The following is a 27,667-nucleotide window of genomic DNA, read 5'->3' as shown; positions in this document are numbered from 1 at the left end:
TAAATTAAAAAAAAAAGTGTTACTTTAAATTTGCACATCACTTGAAATTTTCATGAGCATTTTTATATCTATTTGCCTTCTTAAGAGAACAAACACTTATGGTCTATGAGACAGACACTAATATTCTGAGTGACAAATAAGAAAACTGGTCACTGAGGGACTGAGTAATTTGTCCAAGGTTAAACAGCTAACAACAGACCACAAAAGAAATATCAGGCCTCCTTACTCTTATCTCAAACCTCCTTCTAGGGCTTAGGAATACCGTAATAAACAAACAGGAAACAACCAGAAAATAATTTGTTCACAAAACACAGGCATGTACAGCATACCCAAGACCAACGGATTGTTTTACATGCTCACTAAGTGAGGGCCCACCGCATCCACCACATACACACGAGCCACTTTCACCTTTTAATCCTCACGCCGACTTTGGAGGCAGGTAGTAATATTCCCATTTTATAGACTAGGAAACTGGGAGTCAGAAGAATTAAGTAACTCACTCAAGGCCACATGGCTAGTAAATGGAAGACCTGAAATTCAAACCTAGAACCTAGTCAGGCCAAAAATATCTGTTGGCAAGTCTATGACCCTCCGTCATGAGGCTGTGTCCCTCGCCAGATCAAGAGAGGCCCAAGGGCTATGGCTGTCTTATTGATCTTATTCATCTTAATTACCCAGTGCCCAGCACTGAGAATTCTGAGGAAACTTTTTGCAAAATATCATAAAGGGCTAGTATCCCTAATCTATAAAAAGGTTCTTAGGGCTTCCCTGGTGGCGCAGTGGTTGAGAATCTGCCTGCTAATGCAGGGGACACGGGTTCGAGCCCTGGTCCGGGAAGATCCCACATGCCGCGGAGCAACTAGGCCCGTGAGCCACAACTACTGAGCCTGCGCGTCTGGAGCCTGTGCTCCGCAACAGGAGAGGCCACGATAGTGAGAGGCCCGCACACCGCGATGAAGAGTGGCCCCCGCTTGCCACAACTAGGGAAAGCCCTCGCACAGAAACGAAGACCCAACACAGCCATAAATAAATAAATAAATTAATTAATTAATTAAAAAAAAAAAAAAGGTTCTTGAAAATTGAGAACTAACAAGCTAATAGAAAAAATGGGCAAAAAATATGAACAGCCATTTCACAAAAAAATTAAAATAGTACATTTCACAAAAAATAAATTTAAATGGCCCTTAAATACATGAAAAGATGCTCGACCTAGCTCATAATAAGAGAAAACCAAATTGAAACTAAACTAAAATACTATTCTCACTATCAGATTGACAAAAAAAAAAAAGGCAACACACTCTGGGCGAGACTGTGAGGAAACAGGCTGGTCCGACTGCAGGGCGAGGTAAACCTTGAGGACAAGAATCTGGCAAAGCCCAGCAAATCAGACGTGCATCTACCCTCTGATCCAGCAAGCCCACTCCAAGGAACCTATCCCACAGACACTCTAGCAAAAATATAAAATGAGGTTTGTGCAAGGATATTTGTTACAAAATATTATAGCAAAAGACCGAAAATAATCCAAGTGGTTGAATAAACTATGGTACATTCAGGAAACAGAATACTACACCATTGTAAAAGGAATGAGGAAGATCTTTATACAGCTATGGAATGATCTCCAGATTATATTAAGTGAAAAAAGAAAGGTTCAGAACATGTATGGAGTATGCTACCTTTTGCGTAAAAAGGATACTTGTGGGTGTGTGTATACACAGAAATAAAATTAAAAGCAAATATGTGCATATATTATTTTTAAATTTTCAAACAGAAACAATGAAAGAATAAACCAAAATAATAAAATAATAAAAATGGTTACCTACGGGGAAAGAGAAGGACAGAGCAGACCAGACAGGGGAGGAAGCACGTCATCTTAAAGAGGACTCGCACAGGAGCGCAGCCCCTGCAGGGCAGCAGCACCTAGGGGAGAGAACACCGGCCCACGCCCACGGCTTTCCAAGGCCGGCCCCACTTCATCCGCACAACCACCTCCTAAGGGGGGCACTGCCAACATTCCCACTTCACAGCGACAGGCAAGGAGGAGACGGCGTCGGTACCCGTGCCGTGCCTGCTCTGTGCCAGGAACTTAGTTCTCATCAGTATTTCATCCAGTCTTCACCACCCTGTGAAGAGTTACTATCCCCTTTCACTTATGAAGAAACTGAGGTCCAGAGAGGACCTATGTCTGCAGAGAAGGGTCAGAGGCGGGGCTTCAAACCCAGGTGTGTCTGATTCCAACTCTCTCCACACTTCCATATCGAGTGAAAGGAACCCACTCTTCCAGGGTGAGCACATGGACAGACGTGCATGTCTCAAGGCACAGCCATCTCCCCTACCCACAAGGTTGGCCTCCGAACACACACGGAGGCTCAGTTAAGGCACCAAAGACTCACCCGGCCTCTGTGAGCCTAGACAGTAAAATCCATCTCCCCACGGACCTGTGGAATGAAACGCACTCTTTGTTCCAACAAATATTTACTGAACACTTAGTGCAAGCACTGCTAGGAATATGATGATGAAAAAGACAGGACCCTTGACCCTTAAGGAAACTGCATGCTGATAGAGGGATACTTTTACAAAGTAAAAGGGACCCTGAGAATGTGCTTTTTAAATACTCAGAAAAAAGCAGGGCTCAGGGCTGGGGATAGATGACACAAGAAAGGCGCAAGGCTGACAACTGTTTGGACTGGTGATTAATTAAACTCCTCTCCCTACTTTTGTGTATGTTTGGAAATTTCCATTACAGGGGTACAGACAGGGTGCTCTGGAAACTCAGATGTGAACAAAACACAACAGAGGCTTGAACGCAAGGCCTGAAGCTGCTACCTCTTAGGCTAAAGGCAGCCACTGCCTTACCGCAGTTTCCTGATCGTTCAATCCCCCCCAGAAGGTGCTATACAGAGTGGAAAATGCCTGAGAAAACAGCTTAGACCCTGCAAAGGGCTACACAAATGTAAAACAGTACCCTAACCATCATTACTCAAATTCCTCTTCCCTGGGCACATGCTCAACCCGCTGTCCCCTCGCTCATTTTCAGACATTAGGTGGAAATAAAGTCCAGCGTTAAACAGCCCAACTCGAGGCTGACGGGCTTACTGGAGGTTACTTTTTCTTTACTTGAGAACACTCAAGAGTCCAGCCACTGCTAACACCTGCCACTAACATCCTGAGATAATATCCTTCCAGTGTGTTTTCAGTATATAAATAAAACAGAAAAGTGGGGTTATATGATGTACAGATTATTTAATAACCTGCTTTTCCAAACGATACATTGTGACCAGATCTGCTTTTATTTTATGTTTTGTTTCTCTACAGCCTACTTCTACTTCATTTATTTAGATGCTTAAGGACGCTGACATAATTATGAACAAATCTAAGAAACTGAGTGCTTCATATATCAGTCTCAACCAAGCTAAACTGTACCTTATTTACACCAAGACCTTGAACTCTCTGCTTACATAAGCTTAGATTTATTTTCAACACAGGAATTAAAAGTTTAAACAAATGGGAACATAATTAAAATGTTCCACATAATATACACATTTATTAGGACACTATGAAATTTAAATCCTATGTTTTCACAAATCTGGCTCCTTAAATTTAATCTGTTTGACCCAACAGTTCAAACCGTTCATCTGTGTTTTAGGACATTCCAGAGAAGCAACTTAGGGCAGACTCGTCTCCATCTTCTACTAACACACAGCATCCGTGGCAAGACAGACGCTCTTACTGTAAGGAATCTTCAATTGAAGGGTAACACGTTATGCTTTTTTGTTTTCTTTAGTATAAGATAATAACGCTCATTTTAGAAAATACAGAAAAGAAATAAAAATAATCCCAACTGCACCACCAGCACGATCCCTGACATCAGTTTGGAAACTCTCACCTCCTTGGCACACAGCTGAATGTCTATACACACTGCCTCTCTGATTTCCCAACATCACAAAGTACTGTCCAAAGTACTGCTTTCCTTCATCACCTGAATGGCTGATGAGGCCAAGGGCAGCTCCTTGCTCTGCCACTTCCCGGCTGTGTGGCCTCGTGCTGCTGGGTGCCTCAGCACCCCCGTGGCAACATTCATGCAGTTGTGAAGTTCGTAAGACCACCCACGCACGGTACTCAGTGTAGGACCAGCACCAAACAGTTGGCAGCTAATGTCATTAACTCACTGAGTTGTTAAACTGAAGTGTTTCCAGGTTTGCAACTTTTTATATTTAATGGTGCAATAAACATGTTGCCCATGATGCTTTTTCATATTTAAGATTAGTTCTTCAAGGTAGGGTCCCACCAGTGGAATTACTGGGGCAAGAGTCTGCAGTTTCTTGGAGTTTTTCACTGTGTCCCCAAATCGCTTCCCCAAGTGGTTATACCCATATGTGCTGCCAGAGGGCAAAGCAGCTACAAGGCTTCTATAAACAGCAAATTCCCAGCTCATACACAATACTGGTTAAATACAAAAAGACACACAGAACATATTACTAGTAGACTGTAAAAATACACTTAAGCGATTAGACTCACACCTCAGTCTTGACAAACCTGGGTCCTCTTAAAGTACATGAAAACTTTGAGCCACCACAGAGAGAATGGCGATAAAGAACAATTTCCCAGACTTCCTTTTCACTCAGCTTCTGAGTACTAGTCCATCTTTATCAAAGAGTTCAAATACAAAAACTCTCAAATGGGATTGGATTTAAGGAGGTATTTATTTCACATCTTCCCAAACCATAGAAAGAACTGAATTCACTCTCAAACGTGAAATGGAGAAGAGTTCTATGGCAGTAAAAATTCTGAAATGCAGATATTTCCTTTTAAACCCTTTAAATGTGTAAATGTATTATTATCATCCATAACAATAATTCTACTAAGAACCACTTTACTGAGACCAATCCAAAATGGCTGGGACTTCCCTGGTGGTCCAGTGGGTAAGACTCTGCGCTCCCAATGCAGAGGGCCTGGGTTTGATCCCTAGTTGGGGAACCAGATTCCACATGCATGCCGCAACTAAGAGTCCGCATGCCACAACTAAAAGATCCCGCATGCCACACGAAGATCCGGCACAGCCAAAATAAATAAATAAACAATAAATTTTTTTAAAAAATGGTCAAGACTACCAACCAATCCTAAAAAGTTCATTAGCTAGTTTCATGTATTAGAAGGTACAGAGCTTCAGAAGCAGAATCCAGTTGAAAAAAAGAGGTCCTCTTCAACCAACGGTGCTGGGACAATTGGATACTCACATGCAAAAGAATGAAGGTGGACCCCTACCTCACACCATATGGAAAAATTAACTCAAAATGGATCAAAGAGTAAACATAAGAGCTAAAACTATAAAATTTCTAGAAGAAAACTTAGGTGTACGTATTCTTGACCTTGGATTTGGCAATGGTTTCTTAAATATGATACCAAAAGCACCAGCAAAATAAGAAAAAATAAACTAGGCTTCATCAAAATTAAACTTTTATGCATAAAAGGACACCATCAAGAGTGAAAAGACAAAATCCTCAACAAAATATTAGCAACTGAATTCAACAAAACATAAAAAGGATCCTACATCATGATCAAGCTGGATTCATCCCAGGTTCACAAGGATGGTTCAACATACACATATCAATCAATGTGATACACCACATCTACAAAGGAAAAGACAAAAACCACATGATCATCTCAACAGATGCAGAAAAAGCATGTGATAAAATTCAACATCCATTCATGATAAAAAAAAATTCTCACCAAAGTGGGCATAGAGGGAACATATCTCAACATAATAAAAGCCATTTACAACAAACCCACAGCCAACATAGTACTCAATGGTGAAAAGCTGAGGCTTCCCACCACTTCTACTGAACATAGTATTGGAAGTCCTAGCCACAGCAATGAGATAAGAAAAAGAAATAAAAGGTATCTAATTGGAAGGGAAGAGGTAAAATTGTCATCATTTGCAGATGACATGATACTACATATAGAAAATCCTAAAGACTCCACACAAAAACTATTAGAACTGATTAAATGAATTCAGCAAGGCAGCAGTATACAAAATTAACACAGAGAAATCAGCTGCATTTCTTTACACTAATAATGAAATATCAGAAAGAAAAAGTAAAAAAAAAAAAAAAATCCCTTTTAAAATCACATCAAAAAATAAATAAATAAAACACTTAGGAATAAACCTGACTAAGGAGGTGAAAGACACATATGCTGAGAACTACAAAACACTGATAAAGGAAACTGATTCAAAGAAATGGAAAGGTATCCCATGCTCATGGATTGGGAAAATTAATATTGTTAAAACGGCCACACTACCCAAAGCAATCTACAGATTTCATGTGAGCCCTATCAAATTACCTGTGACATTTTTCACAGAACTATAACAAATAATCATAAAATGTATGTGGAACCACAAAAAACCCAGAATTGCCAAAGCTATCCTAAGGAAAAAGAACGAAGCTGGAGGCATAACCCTCCCAGACTTCAGACGATACTACAAAGCTACATTAATCAAAGCAGCATGGTACTGGCACAAAAACAGACATATGGATCAATGGAACAGAACAGAGAGCCCAGAAATAAACTCACACACTTACAGTCAATTAATCTTCAATAAAGGAGGCAAGAATATACCATGGAGAAAAGACAGTCTCTTCACCAAGTGGTGTTGGGAAAGCTGGACAGATGTCTGTAAATCAATGAAGTTAGAACACTCCCTCACACCATACACAAAAATAAACTCAAAACGGCTTAAAGACTTAAATATAAGACATGACACCATAAAACTCCTAGAAGAGAACATAGGTAAAACATTCTCTGACATAAATCATAGCAATGTTTTCTTAGGTCAGTCTCCCAAGGCAAAAGAAATAAAAGCAAAAATAAATGAATGGGACCCAATCAAACTTATAAACTTTTGCACAGCAAATGAAACCATAAAGAAAACAAAAAGATGACCTACAGAATGGGAGAAAATATTTGAAAACAGTGTGACCAAAAAGGGCTTAATTTCCAAAATATACAAACAGCTCATACAGTTCAATATCAGAAAAACAAACAACCCAATCAAAAAATGGGCAGAAGACCTAAGTAGACATTTCTCCAAAGAAGACATACAGATGGCCAACAGGCACATGAAGAGATGCTCAACATCGTTAATTACTAGGAATTCCCTGGTAGTCCAGTAGTTTGGACTCCGTGCTTTCACTGCTGAGGGCCCAGGTTCAATCCCTGGTTGGGGAACTAAGATCCCACAAGCTGCGTGGTGTGACCAAGGAAAAAAATAAGAAGTAAAATAAAATAAAACATCGCTAATTATTAAAGAAATGCAAATCAAAGCTATAATGAGGTACCACCTCACACCAATCAGAATGGCCATCATTAAAAAGTCTACAAATAGTAAATGCTGGAGAGGGTGAGCAGAAAAGGTAACCCTCCTACACTGTTGGTGGGAATGCAAATTGGTGCAACCACTATGGAGAACAGTATGGAGGCTCCTTAAAAAACTGAAAATAGAGTTAGCATATGATTCAGCAATCCCACTCCTGGGCAAATCACCAGAGAAAACTCTAATTCGAAAAGATACATGCATCCCAATGTTCACAGCAGCATTATTTACAATAGCCAAGACACGGAAGCAACCTAAGTGTCCACCAGCAGATGAATGGATAAAATGGATAACTAATAAGAACCTGCTGTTTAAAAAAATAAATAAAATTTTAAAAAAAAAACTTTCACTACATTTTTTTTCTCTCTTTAAAACTATAACTTTGAAAGGCCTACTCTTGAAGGTCAGGGCGAATTCCACTGAAATTCAATGTGGTCAATATGATTTGTAGTCTTCAGAGATTCAAAATAAATAAATGAAAAAAAGAAAAAAAAAAGAAGATGTGGTATATACATACACACACATACACAAACACACTGGAATATTACTCGGCCATAAAAAAGAATGAAATAATGTCATTGGCAGCAACAGGGGTGGACCTAGAGAGTATCATACTAAGTGAAGTAAGTCAGAGAGAGAAAGACCAATATCATATGATATAATTTATATGGGGAATCTAAAAAAATGATACAAATGAACTTATTTACAAAACAGAAACAGACTCACAACAAACTTATGGTTATCAAAGGGGAAGGGGGGAGGGATAAATTAGGAGCTTGGGATTAACAGATACACACTGCTATATATAAAATAGATAAACAACAAGGACCTACTGCATAGCACAGGGAACTATATTCAATACCTTGTAATAACCTATAATGGAAAAGAATCTGAAAAAGTGCGTGTGTGTGTATATATATATATATATGAATCACTTTGCTTTACACCAGAAACTAACACAACATTATAAATCAACTATACTTCAATAAAATTTTTTAAAAAATAAAAAGAGTGAAAAGACAGCCCACAGAATGGGAGAAAATATTTGCAAATCGTGTATCTGATAACTGTCTATTATCCAAAATATATAAAGAACTCTTACAACTCAACAACAAAAAAATAACCCAATTTTAAAATGGGCAATGGACTGGAATAGACATTTCTCCAAATAAGATATATAAATGGCCAACAAGCACGTGAAAAGATGCTCAACACCATTAGTCATTAAGGAAATGCAGATCAATACCATGAGATACCACTTCATACCCTCCAGGACGGCCGTAATCAAAATAAAAAAAGAGAGAGAGAGAGAGAAGGGAAGGAAGAAAGGGCAGAAAATAACAAGTGTTGACAAGTGTGAAGAAATTGAAACCCTCAAACATTGCTGTTGGAAATGTACAATGCTGCAGCCATTGTGAAAAAGTTTGGAAATTCCTAAGTAAGATGAACACAGAATTACCCAGCAATTCCACTCCCTAGGTATACACCCGAAAGAACTGAAGACAGACATTCAAACAGTATTCATAGCAGCTCTACTCACAATAGCCAAAGGGTAGAAGCAATTCAAATATACATCAACAGATAAACAGATAAAACAAATGGAGTATTATTCCATACAGTGAATGTTACTCAGCCATAAAAAGGAATGAAGTACTGACACACGCTACAACATGGATGAACCCTGAAACATTATGCTAAGGGAAAGATGCCAGACACAAAAAGGCCACACACATATTTTATGATTCCATTTACGTGAAATATCCAGAACAGGCAAACCCACAGAGATGGAAAGCAGGGTAGTGGCTGCCAGGGGCTGAGGAAGAAGAGGGAGTGGGGAATGACTTCTTAATGCGGAAGGGGTTTCAATGTGGGGGATAAAGAAGTTCTGGAAGTGAAAGTGGTGATGGAAGGGTGACCCTCTTCCATCTTGCCCCAAGGACAAAGCACTGCTCATCCTGGAGCCTGAGGTGCACCTCACCACCGTGGAGCCACAGGAGCCAGGCCCAGGAAAACCACCACAAACCAGGCACCCTTCACCTTCAGATGCAGAAGAGCAGAGCCAGCCAGAAATGGGTGGCAGGTGACCCAAAACCTCCCACTACTCAGACCGAGATGGCAGGGAGAGTCACTGGACCTGGGCCCAGTTTCATATGGGACTCACATCTCTTCCAGAGCCAAGCACACAGCTAACAGCAGTTCAAACCCACAGAGCAGCAAATACCATTCAAGGATCAATAAATCAAAACAAAAACAAAAAAGTGGAGGTGGGAGTTTGAAGATATACCATAAAGCACATACATAAATCTGAAATGAATTATTACAGAAAACGGAAGACCTTTTTAGAAAATATGTGCCTCTACTAAAAAATTAAAGTTAAATTTTTTTTAAAGAACAGGGAGCACCAATGTGAACAATATGAAATTAAAAGACAACAAGCTAAGATACAGGCCATGATTAGGATAGGAAGCAAAAATAATCACACTACAGCAGAATTTAAATCCACATGGAAGGGGCTACAGGGGAAACGCACACTGCAGAAAATGTCATTGATGGTGCACAGGACAAAACTGAGGTGCCCACAGAATGCTGCTGGATACAGTGGAGAGGAGAAAAGACTGAGAGAAAAGCTCATGGACAGAGTGGTGAAGGGACAGATTATCTAACCTACAAATAATAAGAACCACCCAAAAGGAACACAAAATAAATGGAGATGCAATAATCAGAGGTAGAGAAGACAAAAGCTTTCCACCTCATTTATTAATACTGCCCCAAAAAGGAAAGCAAAGAGCTGCCAGCCTGATGTGCTGAAATCACTGGGCACTGTCTGTCCCAGGCACAGGAGAGAGAAGGACAGCATCACACATGGGCCATCCCCTCTGCCCTGCAACCCCACCTCTGGGCTCCATCCTTAAGATTAAAAGACAGATCGTGACACAGCAAGCAAGTGCTCGAAGACCAAAGAGCCAGCTTGAAGGGGCTCTCCTGGGAAAATGGGGACAATCTGAGCATGAAAAAGAATCAGACTATAACTGATGACAAAACTGAATAAAAAGTCATGAATCCACAGTGATAACCCCCCCTCTCCCAGCAGAGAGAGAGAGAAACAAAACAAAACCATTTGCCTCCACTAGGAATGACTATTCTACCAAACGCTTACTTTGAAAATTGGTAATTAAACAGAAAGAATCCAGCAATTACTCTGCCTTTGGTAGGAAGAAATGTAGTCGTTCCCCAGCTGAACTGGGAAAAATTTACCAAATACCAACAGATAATTGTGGAAGAAATGACAGAAAGCTGAGGGAGGGGGTAGGTCCATTTTTCAAACTCTCTCAAGTTCTCTTAATAAAACTGATCAGGCCAGTTATTATGTATAAATGCTGAAAATCATTTGATAAAAAGTTGTTGGATAAAAGGATTATTTGCAGGGTGTCTAGGAATCACCTCACAGATTACTTCCTAATCTCAAAGAAGGAAATCCACATTTCCAGTAGAAATATCTAGCATCTCCACATAAACCAAATGATGACACAGCAGAGGAGACTGCCTGCCTGACAGGACATGGAACATCCCACACCTAGGAGATGTGCCCAAAACATCAACCTGAATATAACTGAGTCTTCAAACCTCTCTTCCAGTTTATAGCAAATACAGAGTATAAAAGAACGATGCAAAAGAAACCATGAGGAAACAATCAGACAAATCCAGAAACAGATTTTACAAGACAACTGCCCTTGTCTCTTCAAAAAGTCAATGTTGGACAGGGGAGGGGAGGGGAGGGGAGGGGAGGGGAGAGAGGGCGAAGGTTGCTGAGGGCAGCTGTCCTAGGTTAAGAGACTAAAGAGATACAACCAATGCATGAATTTTGATTGGTACATGGTTCCCAAAAGGGAGGCTATAAAAGGCATTTTTGGTTCAACTGGGGAAAACTAAAAAGGATATAGATATTGGAAAATTACAATTAATATCTTAGGTGTAATAATGGTATACAGGAAAATGTCCTTATTTTTAGGAGTACTTATTTGTAGGAGTTTAGGTGTAAAAATGGACCATATAGGAAATGTCATTTTTAGAAGATACACATTGAGCTCTTTAGGGATAGACTGTCACGATGCCTACAAATGGTTTAGTAAATCATTTATTTCTATTTAATACATATAGATAAAGCATATTTGGCAATATGTTACCAATTGCTGAATCTTGATAGTAAGTATATTAGGTACCTTTTTAATTTTTCACAATAAAAAATTGAAGAGCTTTCCTTGCAAAGGTATTCTTCACAGAATATGTGGTACAACCATTACAAAGGATAAGAAAAAAGAGATTTTAATAACATGGAGAAATGCTCATAACATTAAAGTGAAAGCTTACATATAGTTTCATTTCAACTAAATTAAACATATCCAGAAAAATAGCCCAGAAGGGAATACCAAAGTAACAATAAAGCTAGTGCTGGTGGACCTCCGGGTGCTGAAATCCGTGACTGACTTTCTTGCCCAGCCCTCGCCCAGCTCTCCTACTTCCTTCTCAGACTCGCCCTCCTCCTCTACTCACTTCCTAAAAGCCAATGGCCCCAGATCTGCCCAGACCCCCTTCCACTATCCACTATTCTCCCTCTCAGGCTCTGAGGAAGCATTCCTACTGTTTCCGCATGACTGTTATGGGGCTGGACAGAACACAGTAGGAAGAGGTGTAATCTGGAATCTGTGAGACCCAGGCGGCTTCAGGGCACACCCACAAGCCACCTAACTGCCTCTGTGTCCCTCATCTGTGAAGCCGGCATAGTTGAGAAGAGGATCCTGGATACCATGCAGCAGAGCTCAGTGAGAGCAGAGCTGGTCCTCACTGGTCCTCAACCACAGCTCCTCATTGGAAAGAGCTCCATTCGCCAGCCAGTCACGGGAAACACGAGCCTTCTCTTCCTCCTCCCCCTTCCCCTCCCCCTCCTCCCCAACACCCCCACCAAACCATCACCGAGTTCTCACATGTCAAATCCAGCTAATTCTCTCCACCACCACTACCACAACCTTGGCCCAGGCTACCATCATCTCTCACCACATGGGTCAGCCAGCACCCACTCAGGCGGCCACAACACAGCCGGAGCAATCTTTCCAACCTGGATCAGATGTCTCACTCCTTCCTAAAATCTTAAAGCAATAGTATCCCGCTGTTACAGAGCTTCTACCCGGCTCCCTAGCCTCATGGCACAATCAAGGTCTCCTCAGCTCTTGCTAACTCTATCCACACCAGCTTTCTTTCAGCCTCTTGATTTCCCCAAGCTCCCTCTGGCCACAGGGCCTTTGCATACCTCTTTGACCAACTACCTCCTCCTCATTCTTCTATTTATCTTTTTTTAAAAATCTTTTTCAGTACAGCACAGGGAATATAATGACTTTAAATGGAGTATAATCTATGAAAATATTGAATCACCATGGTGTACACTGGAAACTAATATAATGTTGTAAATCAACTATACTTCAATTTAAAAAATCTTTTTCATTACAAAATAGCACACATAAAGTCCGCGAAACAAAAATGTACAATTATCACAAGCTGAGAACCCAAGTAACCACCACCTAGGTGAAGAAACAACACTACCAGCCCTGCAGAAGCTCCCTCTCTCAAGGACCATCCAGTCACTACCCACCACTTCCCACCACCCCGACTTCTCTGGTAATCGTCTTCCTTGCTCGCAGCTTAAACACACAAGCAGGCAAGTCTAAACTCCTTAGTGTCCTACCTGTTCTGAACTGGATGTAAACGGAATCATACAGAATGTACTCTTTTATGTCTAGCTTTTTTGGCCTGCAACGTTAATGGCGGTGATTAATCCTTAAATCAGCAGGTAGCAGTAGTTCATTTTCACTGATGTACAGCATTCTCTTGTAAGAACATACTATAATTTATCACTTCTACTGCTGACAGACACTTGGGTTGCTTCCACTTTTGAGCTGTTACAAATAATACACTAGTAATATTCTTGTACATGCCTCTTGGAGTACATTTGCTTACATAAGCTATTAGATATATACCCAGAAGTAGAATTGCTGAAACATAGGGTATACATGCCTTCAACTTTAATAGATGCTGCTACACTGTCTTGTAAAGTGGTGTTACCAATTTAATATTCCCACCACAGCATTCCCTCCCTTGCTCCACATCCTTACTAACACCTGAAGAGACACCATATGGAAGATACGTATAGGACAAGATATTGGCGGGTGGGGGGTAGAGCATCCGTGCCCGCTCTGGGTGTGCTACCCTCCCAGCACATTAATGCATTCACCAACCCAGAAGCTCCCCGAATCTCCTTGTTAAAGAGATTTTATAACTCAAACCTCCAGCCCCACTCCACTCCTAGGAAGTTGGGGGTAAGGCTGAAAGTTCCCACCTCTAACAGCTTATTTGGTCTTTCTGGTGACCAGCTGCCATCCTGAAGCTATCTAAGGGCCCCACCCTGAGTCACCTTATTAGCATAAATTCAGGTGTAGTCAAAAGAGGCTTCCAGGGTTGGGCAAAGCACAGTCCATGAGCAAATCCAGCCATCACCTATTTTTGTGAAGAACACAGTCATGCCCATGTTGCCTACAGCTGCTTCTACACTACAATGCAGAGTTGAGTAGCAGCCACAGAAATGGTGTACAGCCACAAGCCTTAAATATTTACTATCTGGCCCTTTACCGAAAAAGCTTGACATCCCTCTCCCCTTTCCAATTTGAGTATGAATGAATGTTGAATTTTATCAAAATGTTTTTCCTGCAAATGGTACCACAGCTGTTAGCCTCGAGAAGTGTTACCCTTGTCTTACAGGAAACCACCAGAAGAGAAAAACAAGAGCCCACCAGAACTGGTTAGAACCAGCTAGGCCCAAGATGGCGGAAGCCCTGACCTCCAGTAGACCTAGGGCCGCATAAGCTCACGGTAATGCATTAGCGTGCTGAACGACACACCCACCAGCGCCATGACAGCTGACAAGTACCATGACAACGACCAGAAGAGCCCATACAAGGACTAAAAAGGAGTACTGTCTCAGTTCCAGGTCCTAACCACACCCCTGTTCTCAGATAAGTCATGAATATTCCTCCCTCTCTTTACTCAATTCCCTCCCTTTTACCTTGACCCTCCTATACACATGGTGTTCCAGCCTAAACAGGGTTGAGAAGTTGATTTGCGAACTAAGTTCCCACTTCTCCATTCTTAGGCCATTGAATAAAGCTTGTGCGCTTGTGCCGTTCCAATCTCAGCATCAGTTTTGTTACTGGCTGAGACACGGGGTCTCAGCCCAGACTAGTGGGTAACACATCTATGAGAAGATCATACAATTTGTTTAGGAATTTTTCACCTATGTTCATTAGTAATATTGGACTGTCATCTTCTTTTCTTATAAGGAACTTAGGTTTTATAATTTTGAAATTTTGCTGGTCTCAGGTCTCTATTTCCTGAAGATTTTATGTAAAACTGGTATTATTTCTTCCTTAAATGCTTAGAATTCACTGGTAAAGTCATCTGGGCCTAGAGTTTTCCTTGTTGGAAGATTTCAACTTATGGATTCAATATCTTTAATAGTTATAAAGACAATTTACATTTCTATTTGTGTCAGCTTTAAGTTGTGTTTTTCTAGGAATTTGTCCACTTCATCTAAAGATTCAAAGTATAAAGTTGTTTATAATACCTGCCTACTCTTTTTAACATCTGCAAGATCTTCGATGATGTCCCTTTTTCATTCCTAACATTAATTATTTGCTTGCTCTAATTTTTTCCTGATTACTCCTGCTGGGGTTTGTCAATTTTGTCAGATTGTTTTTTTTTCCAAAGACGCCATTTCTGTCTTTGTTTATCCTTTCTAATGAGTATTTTTCATTTCGTTAAATTCTGCTCTTCATTATTTCCTTCATTCTATTTTCTTTGAGTTTAATGTGTTGCTAGTCTTCTAATCACCTAATACACAGCCTAGCTCATGGATTTTCAGCAGTCTTCTTTTGTAACATAAATGCATTTAAAGATATAAACCTCCCTCTAAACATTACTTCAGCGGTATCCCATTAGTTATACGTATTTTGCTATCATTCAACTGAAAACATTTTCTAGCTCTGACTCATAAGTTATTTGGAAACAAATTTCTAAATTTCCAGATATATGAGGATTTTCATTTTATTGATTTCTAGCTTAATTCCACTGTTGTTAGAGAACACAGTCTGTATAATTTCAATATTTTGAAATTTGTTGAGAATTGCCTTGTGGCCAGCACATAGTGAATTTTGACCAATGTGTCCTGTGCTTTTGAAAAGAATTTTGATTCTGCAATTGCTCGGTACAGTGTCCTATATATGTCCATTAGGTCAAGTTTAGTACTTTGTTGTTCAATTTTTCTTTATTTTTACAAATTTGTCTGCTTATCATAACAGCCTCTGAAACAGGTGTGTTTAATATCCCACTATGATCATAGATTTATTTCCATTACAGTTGTATTAATTTTTCTTCTAAATATTTTGAAGTTACATTAGGTATGTAGAGTTTAAATTACTGTATCTAAAATAAAACTTTTATCATTTATCAGTATCATATCTTTATCTCTAATAATAAATTCTGCCCTCAAAGACTATTTTGTCTGACATTAAAATACTACAGCAACTTTCTTTAGGTTGATGTGTGCATAGTATTTTTTCCCATTCTTTTACTTTCAATCTTTTTATATCCTTCTGTTTTTTTTTTTTTTTAAACATCTTTATTGAAGTATAATTGCCTTACAATAGTGTGTTAGCTTCTGCTTTATAACAAAGTGAATCAGTTATACATATACAATATGTTCCCATTTCTCTTCCCTCTTGCATCTCCCTCCCTCCCACCCTCCCCATCCCACCCCTCTAGGTGGTCACAAAGCACCGAGCTGATCTCCCTGTGCTATGCGGCTGCTTCCCACTAGCTATCTATTTTACATTTGGTAGTGTATATATGTCCATGACACTCTCTTACCCTGTCACATCTCACCCCACCCCCTCCCCATATCCTCAAGTCCATTCTCTAGTAGGTCTGTGTCTTTATTCCCGTCTTGCCACTAGGTTCTTCATGGCCTTTTTTTTATTTTTCCTTAGATTCCGTATATATGTGTTAGCATACTGTATTTGTTTTTCTCTTTCTGACTTACTTCACTCTGTATGACAGACTCTAACTCCATCCACCTCATTACAAATACCTCCATTTCATTTCTTTTTATGGCTGAGTAATATTCCATTGTATATATGTGCCACATCTTCTTTATCCATTCATCTGTCGATGGACATTTAGGTTGCTTCCAGGTCCTGGCTATTGTAAATAGAGCTGCAATGAACATTGTGGTACATGACACTTTTTGACCTATGGTTTTTCTCAGGGTATATGCCAGTAGTGGGATCGCTGGGTCGTATGGTAGTTCTATTTGTAGTTTTTTAAGGAACCTCCATACTGTTCTCCATAGTGGCTGTATCAATTTACATTCCCACCAACAGTGCAAGAGTGTTCCCTTTCCTCCACACCCTCTCCAGCATTTATTGTTTCTACATTTTTTGATGATGGCCATTCTGACCGGTGTGAGATGATATCTCATTGTAGTTTTGATTTGCATTTCTCTAATGATTACTGATGTTGAGCATTCTTTCATGTGTCTGTAGGCCATCTGTATATCTTCTTTGGAGAAATGTCTATTTAGGTCTTCTGCCCATTTTGGATTGGGTTGTTCGTTTTTTGTTATTGAGCTGCATGAGCTGCTTGTAAATCTTGGAGATTAATCCTTTGTCAGTTGCTTCATTTGCAAATATTTTCTCCCATTCTGATGGTTGTCTTTTGGTCTTGTTTATGGTTTCCTTTGCTGTGCAAAAGCTTTTAAGTTTCATTAGGTCCCATTTGTTTATTTGTGTTCTTATTTCCATTTCTCTGGGAGCTGGGTCATCCTTCTGTTTTAAATATATCTCTCTTAAATAACCTGGTCTGCTTTTGTTTTCTCACCTGTCTGACAATCTCTGACTTTTAACTGGAGCATTCAACTTCACTTACATTTAATGTGATTACTGCTATATTGGGATTTAAGTCTATCCACTTACTGTTTGCTTTCTCTTTGTTCCACTTGTTCAGTGTTTCCTTTTCTCTCCTTTTTCTAAAAATTTTATGGAAGTATAGTTGATTTACAGTGTTGTGTTAATTTCTGCTGTACAGCAAAGTGATTCAGTTATACATATATATATACACATTCTTTTTTATATTCTTTTTCATTATGGTTTATCACAGGGTACTGAATATAGTTCCCTGTGCTATACAATAGGATCTTGTTGTTTATCCATAACAGTTTGCATCTGCTAATCCCAAACTCCCAATCTCTCCCTCTCCCTTTTCTCTCCTTTCTTGCCTTCTTTCAGATTTGGAATTTCTTTTTTTTTTTTTTTTTTTTTTTAAAGAAAGCTGCGTTTTATAGCTACTTTATTTATTTATTTATTTATTTATTTTTGGCTGTGTTGGGTCTTCGGTTTGTGCGAGGGCTTTCTCCAGTTGCGGCAAGCGGGGGCCACTCTTCATCGCGGTGCGGGGACCGCTCTTCATCGCGGTGCGCGGGCCTTTCACTATCGCGGCCCCTCCCGTTGCGGGGCACAGGCTCCAGACGCGCAGGCTCAGTAGTTGTGGCTCACGGGCCCAGCCACTCCGTGGCATGTGGGATCTTCCCAGACCAGGGCTCGAACCCGTGTCCCCTGCATTAGCAGGCAGATTCTCAACCACTGCGCCACCAGGGAAGCCCTTGGAATTTCTTATTATTCAATTTTTCTTGCCTTTTAGCTTAGATACCATATCATCTTTCACAATTTAGTGGCTGCTGCACAGATTACAACATGTATCCCTGACTTGTCTAATATTAATTGGTTCTTTTTCTTTTTCCTGGAATTGCAAGGAAAACTTTAAACAGTTTTATTCCATTTACCTCCTTTCTGACTTACATACCGTTGCTATGTATTTCAATTCTATATATATTTTAAACCCAAAGACAGATGGAGAGATATACTATGTTCTTGGATTGGAAGAATCAACATTGTGAAAATGACTATACTACCCAAAGCAATCTACAGATTCAATGCAATCCCTATCAAACTACCAATGGCATTTTTCACAGAACTAGAACAAAAAATTTCACAATTTGTATGGAAACACAAAAGACCCTGAATAGCCAAAGCAATCTTGAGAAAGAAAAACGGAGCTGGAGGAATCAGGCTCCCAGACTTCAGACTATACTACAAAGCGACAGTAATCAAAACAGTATGGTACTGGCACAAAAAGAGAAATATAGATCAATGCAACAGGATAGAAAGCCCAGAGATAAACCCACACACATATGGTCACCTTATTTTTTTTTTTAATTTATTTATTTGTTTTATTTATGGCTGTGTTGGGTCTTCGTTTCTGTGCGAGGGCTTTCTCCAGTTGTGGCAAGCGGGGGCCACTCTTCATCGCGGTGCGCGGGCCTCTCGCTATCGCGGCCTCTCTTGTTGCGGCGCACAGGCTCCAGACGCGCAGGCTCAGCAATTGTGGCTCACGGGCCCAGCCGCTCTGCGGCATGTGGGATCTTCCCAGACCAGGGCTCAAACCTGTGTCCCCTGCATTGGCAGGCGGATTCTCAACCACTGCGCCACCAGGGAAGCCCCTGGTCACCTTATTTTTGATAAAGGAGGCAAGAATATACAATGGAGAAAAGACAGCCTCTTCAATAAGTGGTGCTGGGAAAACTGGACAGCTACATGTAAAAGAATGAAATTAGAACATTTCCTAACATCATACACAAAAATAAACTCAAAATGGATGAAAGGCCTAAATGTAAGGCCAGACACTATAAAACTCTTAGAGGAAAACATAGGCAGAACACTCTATGACATCAATCACAGCAAGATCCTTTTTGACCTATCTCCTAGAGAAATGGAAATAAAAACAAAAATAAACAAATGGGACTTAATGAAACTTAAAAGCTTTTGCACAGCAAAGGAAAACATAAACAAGACGAAAAGACAACCCTCAGAATGGGAGAAAATACTTGCAAATGAAGCAACTGACAAAGGATTAATTTCCAAAATTTACAAGCAGCTCATGCAGCTCAATATCAAAAAAACAAACAACCCAATCCAAAAATGGACAGAAGACCTAAATAGACATTTCTCCAAAGAAGATATACAGATTGCCAACAAACACATGAAAGGATGCTCAACATCACTAATCATTAGAGAAATGCAAGTCAAAACTACAATGAGGTATCACCTCACACCAGCCAGAATGGCCATCATGAAAAAATCTACAAACAGTAAATGCTGGAGAGGGTGTGGAGAAAAGGGAACCCTCTTGCACTGTTGGTGGGAATGCAAATTGATACAGCCACTGTGGAGAACAGTATGGAAGTTCCTTAAAAAACTAGAAATAGAACTACCATATGACCCAGCAATCCCACTACTGGGCATATACCCTGAGAAAACCATAATTCAAAAAGAGTCATGTACCACAATGTTCATTGCAGCTCTATTTACAATAGCCAGGACACAAACAAAAACACCCCTTGATGTTTCCTTCATTATGGGTCTGCACACAAAAAATTGATTTTGTTTATTTGTAAACATCTTTATTTCAGCTTTATTTCTGAAGGATCTTTTGGCTGAGTAAAGAATTAGGGATAGCAGTTTCTTCCAGCACTTAAACTTCGACTGACTTCTGCTTCCATGGCTTCTGTTAAGAACACAGCTGTCAATCTCACTGTTGCTCTTTTGAGGGTAATCTGTCTCCAGTTGCTTTCAAGTCTCCTCTTCATCTGTGGTTTTCAGCAGTTTTATTATGAAGTGGTAGGTGAGGCTTTCTTTGTGTTCACATGGCTACTGAATCTGTGGGTGGTGCCTTTTTATAGTTGTGGGAAGTTCTCAGGCATTATCTTTACAAATGTTGTTTCTGCCCAATTTTCTCATAAAAGACCTTTTCACTGTTATCTCTGACTCCTGCCTTATCTGCTAATTTCTCCATTTTTTTATGTCTCCAGGCTTCCTTATGGGTAATTTTCTTTTGAGCTATCTTCTGGGCCACTGAATTCTTTCTTCAGCCGTGTCTATTCTACCCTTCCTTTGAGAACTTAACTTTGATTATTACATTTTCCAGTTTTAGAATTTTCATTTGGTTCTTTTTTAGTTTCTAGTTCTCTGCCAGAATTCTCAGTCTGGTCTTTCATCTCCTTAAACATAGTAAGCATAGTTGTTTCAAAATCTGTGTCTGATGTCTAGAGCCCCTGTTAATCTGTCTTTATAGTCTGCTGTTTCCATTGGTTTTAATTCACGTGGCCTTGCCTCCCCGTGTGTCTGTTCTTCATTGAACACCAAACAGTGAATTTACAACATGGCTTGTGAAAATAACTGGACGACTGGATGATGTCATCTCCCTCTACAGAGGACTGAAGTTGCTTCTGTTAAGCACCTAAAAACAACAGCACTCTGGGATTACCTTAATTTCAGAGACCTGACATGCTATGAAGCATGACTGCAGGCCTTTGGAAGTCCTACTTCTAATCCTCCTCATTCCTTGGAAGTGGCTTTTTGGGATCCTAAACCAAATTGAGGGAGCTCACCCAGGATTGCTGCCCTTTGGCAGATCCCAATACCTCAGGTCCCACGGGCATTTCTGACTGCTTCACAGAGCTCAGCCCCTTGGCGTCCCCTTCAGAGTCAGTACATGCCCTACGTTAATTTCCTGTGGCTGCCCTATAACCAAGGCCACAGACTGGGAGGCTTAAACAACAGAAATTTGTTGTCCCACAGTCCAGGAAGCTAGAAGTCCAAAATCAAGGTGTCAGCAGGGCCACGCTCCCTCTAAAGGATCCAGGGGAGATCCTATCTATTACCTCTTCTAGTGGCCCCACCTGGTCCTTGGTTTGTGACAGCACAGATCTAAATTGCTGGCTCTGTTTTCACATGGCTTTTTTCTCTGTGTGTTCCTTTGTGTCCAAATCTTCCTCCTCTTGCTTTTACAAAGACACCAGACATTAGATTTAGAGTCCTTTCATCACCAAAACAACCCTACAATACCTATGTGGTTATTCTATTAATGCCTTCTTCAGACTACTAGCTCTAGGGGTGTTCTCTGTTGCTCAGGAAGGCCCCCCCAAGTGCCAGCACACTGAACAATTTTAAGGTCTCCACTATTTGCTGAGTTAAACTGAATCTGTGAAATAAAGAAAATAACACCTAGCCCATGCTATTCCCACTAGTATTCAATAAATTAACAATTTTTTAAAAAGATACTCACTGTTAACTGTCTGCCAGATTTGTTTTTATTTGCTATTCTGGCTGCTAGAGATGGAGACTCACCCAGATCAGCTTGAGCTGGGGGCGGAGGGGTTCAGGGGGATGGCTACTAGTCAAGCTATAAAAAGTGAACAATCAGAAAGACAGAAATAATCATAAAAGCAACCATTTATTGAATGCTCTTAATATGCCAGGCTCAACGCTAAATGAGCGTTGCACAAAGACTACTTCACTTGATTCTATGAGTTACCGTCATCATTTTTATTTTACAGATCTGAGAACTATTATTATCACTTCTATTTTGCAGAGATAGAAACTGAGGCTCAGGAACACACACCTAACATTTACTGTCACCACTCGTTACCCAAGAACTAGTATTTTCCCTATTTACAGATAAGGAAACCAAGTCTTGAGAGGTTTGGAGACTTGTTCGTGACACCAAAGTTTAGACTCTTAAATACTGCTACATACTAGCTTTAAAAAAACCTTTTAGGGACTTCTCTGGTGGTCCAGTGGTTAAGAATCTATCTTGCAATGCAAGGGATGCCACTTCAATCCCTGGTCAGGGAACTAAGATCCCACATGCCTCGGGGCAACTAAGCCCGCGAGCCACAACTAGAGAGAGGCCCACGTGCCACAACGAAAGACCCCATGTGCTGCAACTAAGACCCGACACAGCCAAAAAATAAATAAATAAATATTTAAGGAAAAAAAAAACCCTTTTTTACCACTTCACACCCATTAGGATAGCTATAATCAAAAAGATAAAACAACTGAGGACATGGAGAAACTGGAACCCTCATACCTTACTAGTGGAAATGTAAAGTACTGCAGTCACTTTGGAAAATAGTCTGGCAGTTTCTCAAAGACTAAGCATAGAGTTACCATGTGACCCAGCAAATCTACTCCTAGGTATATATCCACCAGAAATGAAACATATGTACACACAGAAATATGTACATGAATGTTCAGAGCAGCATTATCCAGAATAGCCAAAAAGTGAAAATAACCCAAATGCCCATCAACAGATGAATGTAAATAAAACGTAGTACATCCATACAAGGGTATATTACTCAGCAGTAAAACGAAAAGAAGTACTGGCACAGGCTACAGCGTGGATGAATTTTGAACACATTTTACTAAGTGAAAGAAACCAGACACAAAGGGTACATACTGCATATTATATTTATATGAGATGTCCAGAATCAGCAAATCCACAAAATAGAAAGCAGACTAGCAGTTGCCTAGGGTTGAGAGAGTTGGGAGGAAACGGGGAGTAAATGCTAATGGTTATGGGTTTCCTTTTTTTTTTTTTTTTTTCCGTTGCGTTGGGTCTTCGTTGCTGCACGCGGGCTTTCTCTAGTTGTGGCGAGCAGGCTTCTCATTGCAGTGGCTTCTCTTGTTTCGGAGCACGGGCTCTAGGCGCACGGGCTTCAGTAGTTGTGGCATGCGGGCTCAGCAGTTGTGGCTCGAGGGCTCTAGAGCACAGGCTCAGTAGTGGTGGCGCACAGGCTTAGTTGCTCCGTGGCACGTGGGATCTTCCTGGACCAGGGATCGAACCCGTGTCCCCTGTATTGGCAGGAGGATTCTTAACTACTGCGCCACCAGGGAAGTCCCATGGGTTTCTTTTTGGGGTGATGAAAATGTTCTAAAACTGACTGTGGTGATGATTACACAACCGTGAATATACTAAAAAACCACTGAACTGTATACTTTAAATGAGTGAGCTGTATGGTATGTGAATTTTGTCTTAGTAAAGCTGTTTTTTAAGTATTTTACAACTTGAACATTTTACTTACTTTCTACTAGTCTTCATTTCACAATGGAAAAAATACTTTAACTTTGAAATTAAGAATATAAGCACTTTAATGCCCAAAGCCAAAAATGTTAACTTTTTAAAAACTTTTAAATAAATTAAGCTCCATCTTAACTGATAAGGCTTCACAGAATCACACTGTTCTCTACTCAGATTTCAAAGTACCTTATAATGTGTTCATAAACTAATTTATCAGTGTATTAGTTCCATTTTCTTTTTTCCACACTAGGTATGTGGTCCTATAAAATCACTACTGTGTACTATGGTAAGGAAATGAAAAGAAGTAATGTGTTTGCTGGGGACAGTTGGAACCTATGAAAATATCAGACATACATGAAATGCTAAACTAATAAACGACCATCTCAAATCTATACACATCAAATTTTCAAAGACTTTCCCCATCAAAGACTTGGGGAAAAGTTTTAAAAGAACCTCACGAATAAAGATTTCTTTTGGCGCTTGGTAAGGCTTCTCTTTATACACGTCGTTATGGTCTTGTTTCTCAACGTCTGGTCCATGACCAGCAGCATCTCCTGGGAGGTGATAAATGCAGAACCTCTAGCCCCACTCCAGACCTACTCAACCAGAATCTGCATTTTAACAAGATCCCGAGGGGACGTGTCTGCACATGAAAATGTGAGAAGCACTGTCATAAGACACTTCCTTTTCTTTTTCCATTAAGACAGCTCTAGCTCGCACTGGACTAACGTTTCACAAACTTGACACACATACAGCTCCGGTCCTGGGCCAGCTTGTCCTCAGTGCCATTCCTCACTCTTCCGCTCTACTCCAAATTGCAGATGGGCTGATCCCTGCAGGCTGGGTTTCCCAAGCAGGAGGGGGCATGGGGTGAGTCTCCATGAGCAGCTGTGTCCTTCCAAGCCTCCAGCCCCCGCCAGATGACCCATGGTGGTTCCAGCCTCTGGCGAGTGGTAGCTGTTCCTGATATGCTGCCTCCCGGCTTGTCCTCCAGCTTCGGGGTGGCAGTGGTTTCCTGTTTGCTGCCTCATCACAGAGTTGCCTCACTGCCCACTGTTTGCATTCTCAATTCTTCAGCACCTGCGCGACCACTCCCCATTGAACACTCTCTGTTTTAAATGCTTAAAGTGGGTCGTTCCTTTTTGGACTCAGAATGATACCCCATACCATTCTGGATATTTCCCCTGTGCACCACATATACCAGAGGAATTTTCTGAATGGCTTATCTGCTTTAAAAGGGGGAGTGGGGAAGGGAGGTTGGGAGCTACCACACACACAGTAAACCTCACATTCCATCAATCTCTAACAACACAAAAGAAAACTCAACCTTAAGCTATTTGTACAGCAGATGTGACTGTACTCAGAAACTCAAGTCCTCAGGGTGTATTTTTAACACTCTACCCATCACTCCTCCTCAGCCAGAACAGCTGGTATAACAGCTATTGTTTTAAGAGGGAAAAAAAAGCCTCCTTAAGAACAGAATTCTGGACAAACACTGGAATCTCTGAGAGATCAAATCTTAATAACAGTTGTAAATCACATGATCCAACCCATACTGGGCACACACCATGCTTGAGGACCAAGCAACAGGTGAGAACAACTCCTATCAGTACCATTTAGGGCTACTTGGAGATCTTTCTAGAAGCACCTCTGACCCATCACTCTCACGCTCTGAATAATCCTTAGTGGCTCCCTCTTGCCCAAGGCCACAAACCCAACTCCAGGGCTATCCTTTCAAAATCCAGCCTGATCTACCTTTCCAGTCTCTTCCTCATTCCTCTCAATCTGACCCACTCACCTTCTGACCATTCCCAGGTGTGCCTAAACCTGCAGATACAACATTCAACTAGGTGGAAAGTCCTTCTTTCCTTACTTAGCCTGACAAACTCTTTCCCGCAAGATCCTGCCTCCCAGGGTAGCTGGATTCTCACTCCCCTAAGCTTCCACAGCACTTACTACATCATACTGCCACATGGACGGGTGTCCATCTCCTCCTACAGGCTGGGAACCCCGAAATGGAGAAACTGCCTTCCATCTTGGGATCCTGACCATAGTTCAGATCCAGATCCAAGTTACTACCAGTGACACCCCGGGCAAGACACTTACCCTCTCCACCTCCAATTCCATAAGAAGGGAATGACAGACGACACCCAACACAGTGCGTTTTCACCAATGCTAATGAGTTAACCCATGTAAAGTGCTGTAAAGTTAACCCAAGAAAAGTGCCTGGCACATAGTAAGCATTGGAGAATTACTAGCGTTATAATTATTACTATTACTGTTATACCTGGAACAAAGGAGGTGTTCAATACCTATGTGCTGAATAACTGGAGCACTTCACAATAAAACTGTTTGTAACATTAGGACAAAAGATTACCCCACCCCAGGTATCAGAGGCTGACATAAGATTAAGCAAGAAATGGCTCCCACGGTAAAAGTACCAGCTGAACTCACTGGCCCTGGAGGAAAAGCGCAGTGCAGCGGGATGAGATAGTCTGTGCCAGCTGGATCTGCCCAGGCTGTCCACAGACCCAGTCTGCCCTCAGCCACCTGTCCAACCACCTGCCTGAGGAAGCCGAGTGCTAACACAGAGGGCTCACCTGCAGCAAAACCCAAAAGCAGTTTGCAACAGAAACCGCAATGGGAAAACAAAGGGTGCAACTTTACTCCTGCAGAAAGGAAATGCGTCTTTCTGCAGCTAATACTTCGCGTCTGGAGTTCTCCACCGAGAGTGAGATGCCAAGCGGGTGCGCAGCCAGGGACAGCCCCCTCTCCCCGCTTTCCCGAGGAGGGAGAGAGAGACGGTCACGGGACGCGCATCCCTGCCCTTTCCCGCACGAAAATACACGCGAGGGGAGGGAAGGGAAGAGCCCCACACCTGGGTCCAATCGGATTTCTCAGGGGCCACAGGTGAGTGCAGAGCACCCAGCGGGAAAGAGCCCGATCCGTCCTCAGAAATGTGCAGAACCCGAGTCGGGGAGCGCTCGCCGGCCGGACGCAGCCAGGAGTCCCCATTTCTGGTGCGCTCGCCCCCCAGCCTGCAGGCCTGTCCCTCCCGGTCCTCGCGGCGCGGGGCTTCCTCGCGGCCCGCCCCGCCAAGCGCCCCGCCCGCCCGGCCCCGCGCGGCGCCCACCTGCTCCCCGGCCCGGGGTCCCCGCCGCCGCCCCGCCGGGGGGCGCGCTCAGCCCCGGGCGCCTGGTCCGTTACCCCGCGGAGCGCGCTCCGTCCGGGCAGCGGCGCCCGGCGGGACCCTAGGCCGGGCCGGGCCGGGCCTGGGCGGCTGCTCGGGCCGAACTGCGGGCCTCACGGGGCTGCCGCGGCGTGAGGGGCGCGCGCCCGGGCCGCCGCCGCGGGCTCACCTTCTGGCGGATCTGGCCCGACGTGGACACCTTGCGGATGAGCTTCTGCGGGGAGCCGGGCTCCGCCTCGGGCTCGCTGTCGGACGACTCCTCAGGCGGCGGCGGCGGAGGCGGCTGCGGCGGACCCGGCGGAGGGGCACCCGCCGCCGCCGCCATGCTGCCGGGCCAGCGCGCGCACAGCGGGCGGGGGCGGGGCCGGGGCCGGGGCCGAGCCGGGCCGGGGGGCGGGGCCTTGAGGGGCGGGGCCGGGACCAAGGTCTCCAGCTCCGCCCCTCCGCGCCCCCTGCCGGCCGCGCGCGCAGCCGGAGGTGGCGCCCCTGCCGGGTGTCTCTTCGCCCCCACCGGTGGTGTCAGAACCACAGGTTTTAGCGTCTGTTTCTTTTCTTCCTGGGACACAATTTGTGTGGTTTTTTTTTTTATTTCTGTGTTCACTCTTTTTCATCTTTAATGTTCCCCTTCAAGAATGTAAGTGACCTCCAGGCGGCCCAGGACTGTCTTTCTTGCCCTGCATCGTGTCTCCAGCATCTGAAGAAGCGTCTGGCATTTAGTAGTTAGTTGCACGACAGACAGTTCTTGGAGTGGGTGAATGCATGCATGAATGCAGGAGAGAAAGTACTTGGACAGGCCTCTGGGATGCCGGAACAGGGATACACAGTTCCATCCGAGAAGGCTTCCTGGAGAAAAAGATAAAGTGAGACGGAAAATGTGAGGAGTTATCCCTAACCGGGGACCCCTGTTCCAGGGCAAGAGATGAGATTGTGCAAAGACCTGGAGGCAAGAAAGAACACATCTCTGGAAAAAAGGGAAACTGTAGCCTGAAGGAAGGAAAATACTTGAAGAGATGAGCGTGTGGGCGGGCAGGTCA

At 42.3% G+C, this 27,667-nt stretch overlaps 1 protein-coding gene across 5 annotated transcripts in view; it reads right to left on the bottom strand.

The window, feature by feature from the left end:
• Positions 1-26,965, bottom strand: part of DGKD (diacylglycerol kinase delta) — a 111,332-nt gene extending 84,367 nt beyond the window's left edge. For all 5 annotated transcript variants that reach the window (XM_036857114.1, XM_036857118.1, XM_036857117.1 and 2 more), the window contains exon 1: positions 26,803-26,965. In XM_036857114.1, the coding sequence (XP_036713009.1) occupies positions 26,803-26,958 (156 nt within the window). In that variant the 5' untranslated portion in view covers positions 26,959-26,965. The remainder of the gene's footprint in view (positions 1-26,802) is intronic.
• Between the last annotated feature and the right edge of the window lie 702 nt (positions 26,966-27,667).

The sequence above is a fragment of the Balaenoptera musculus genome, chromosome 7, assembly GCF_009873245.2.
Source record: "Balaenoptera musculus isolate JJ_BM4_2016_0621 chromosome 7, mBalMus1.pri.v3, whole genome shotgun sequence".
In the NCBI taxonomy this organism is placed as follows: domain Eukaryota; kingdom Metazoa; phylum Chordata; class Mammalia; order Artiodactyla; family Balaenopteridae; genus Balaenoptera; species Balaenoptera musculus.
Note: the sequence above shows the minus strand (reverse complement) of the source record. Positions and strands in the feature narration are given on the sequence as shown.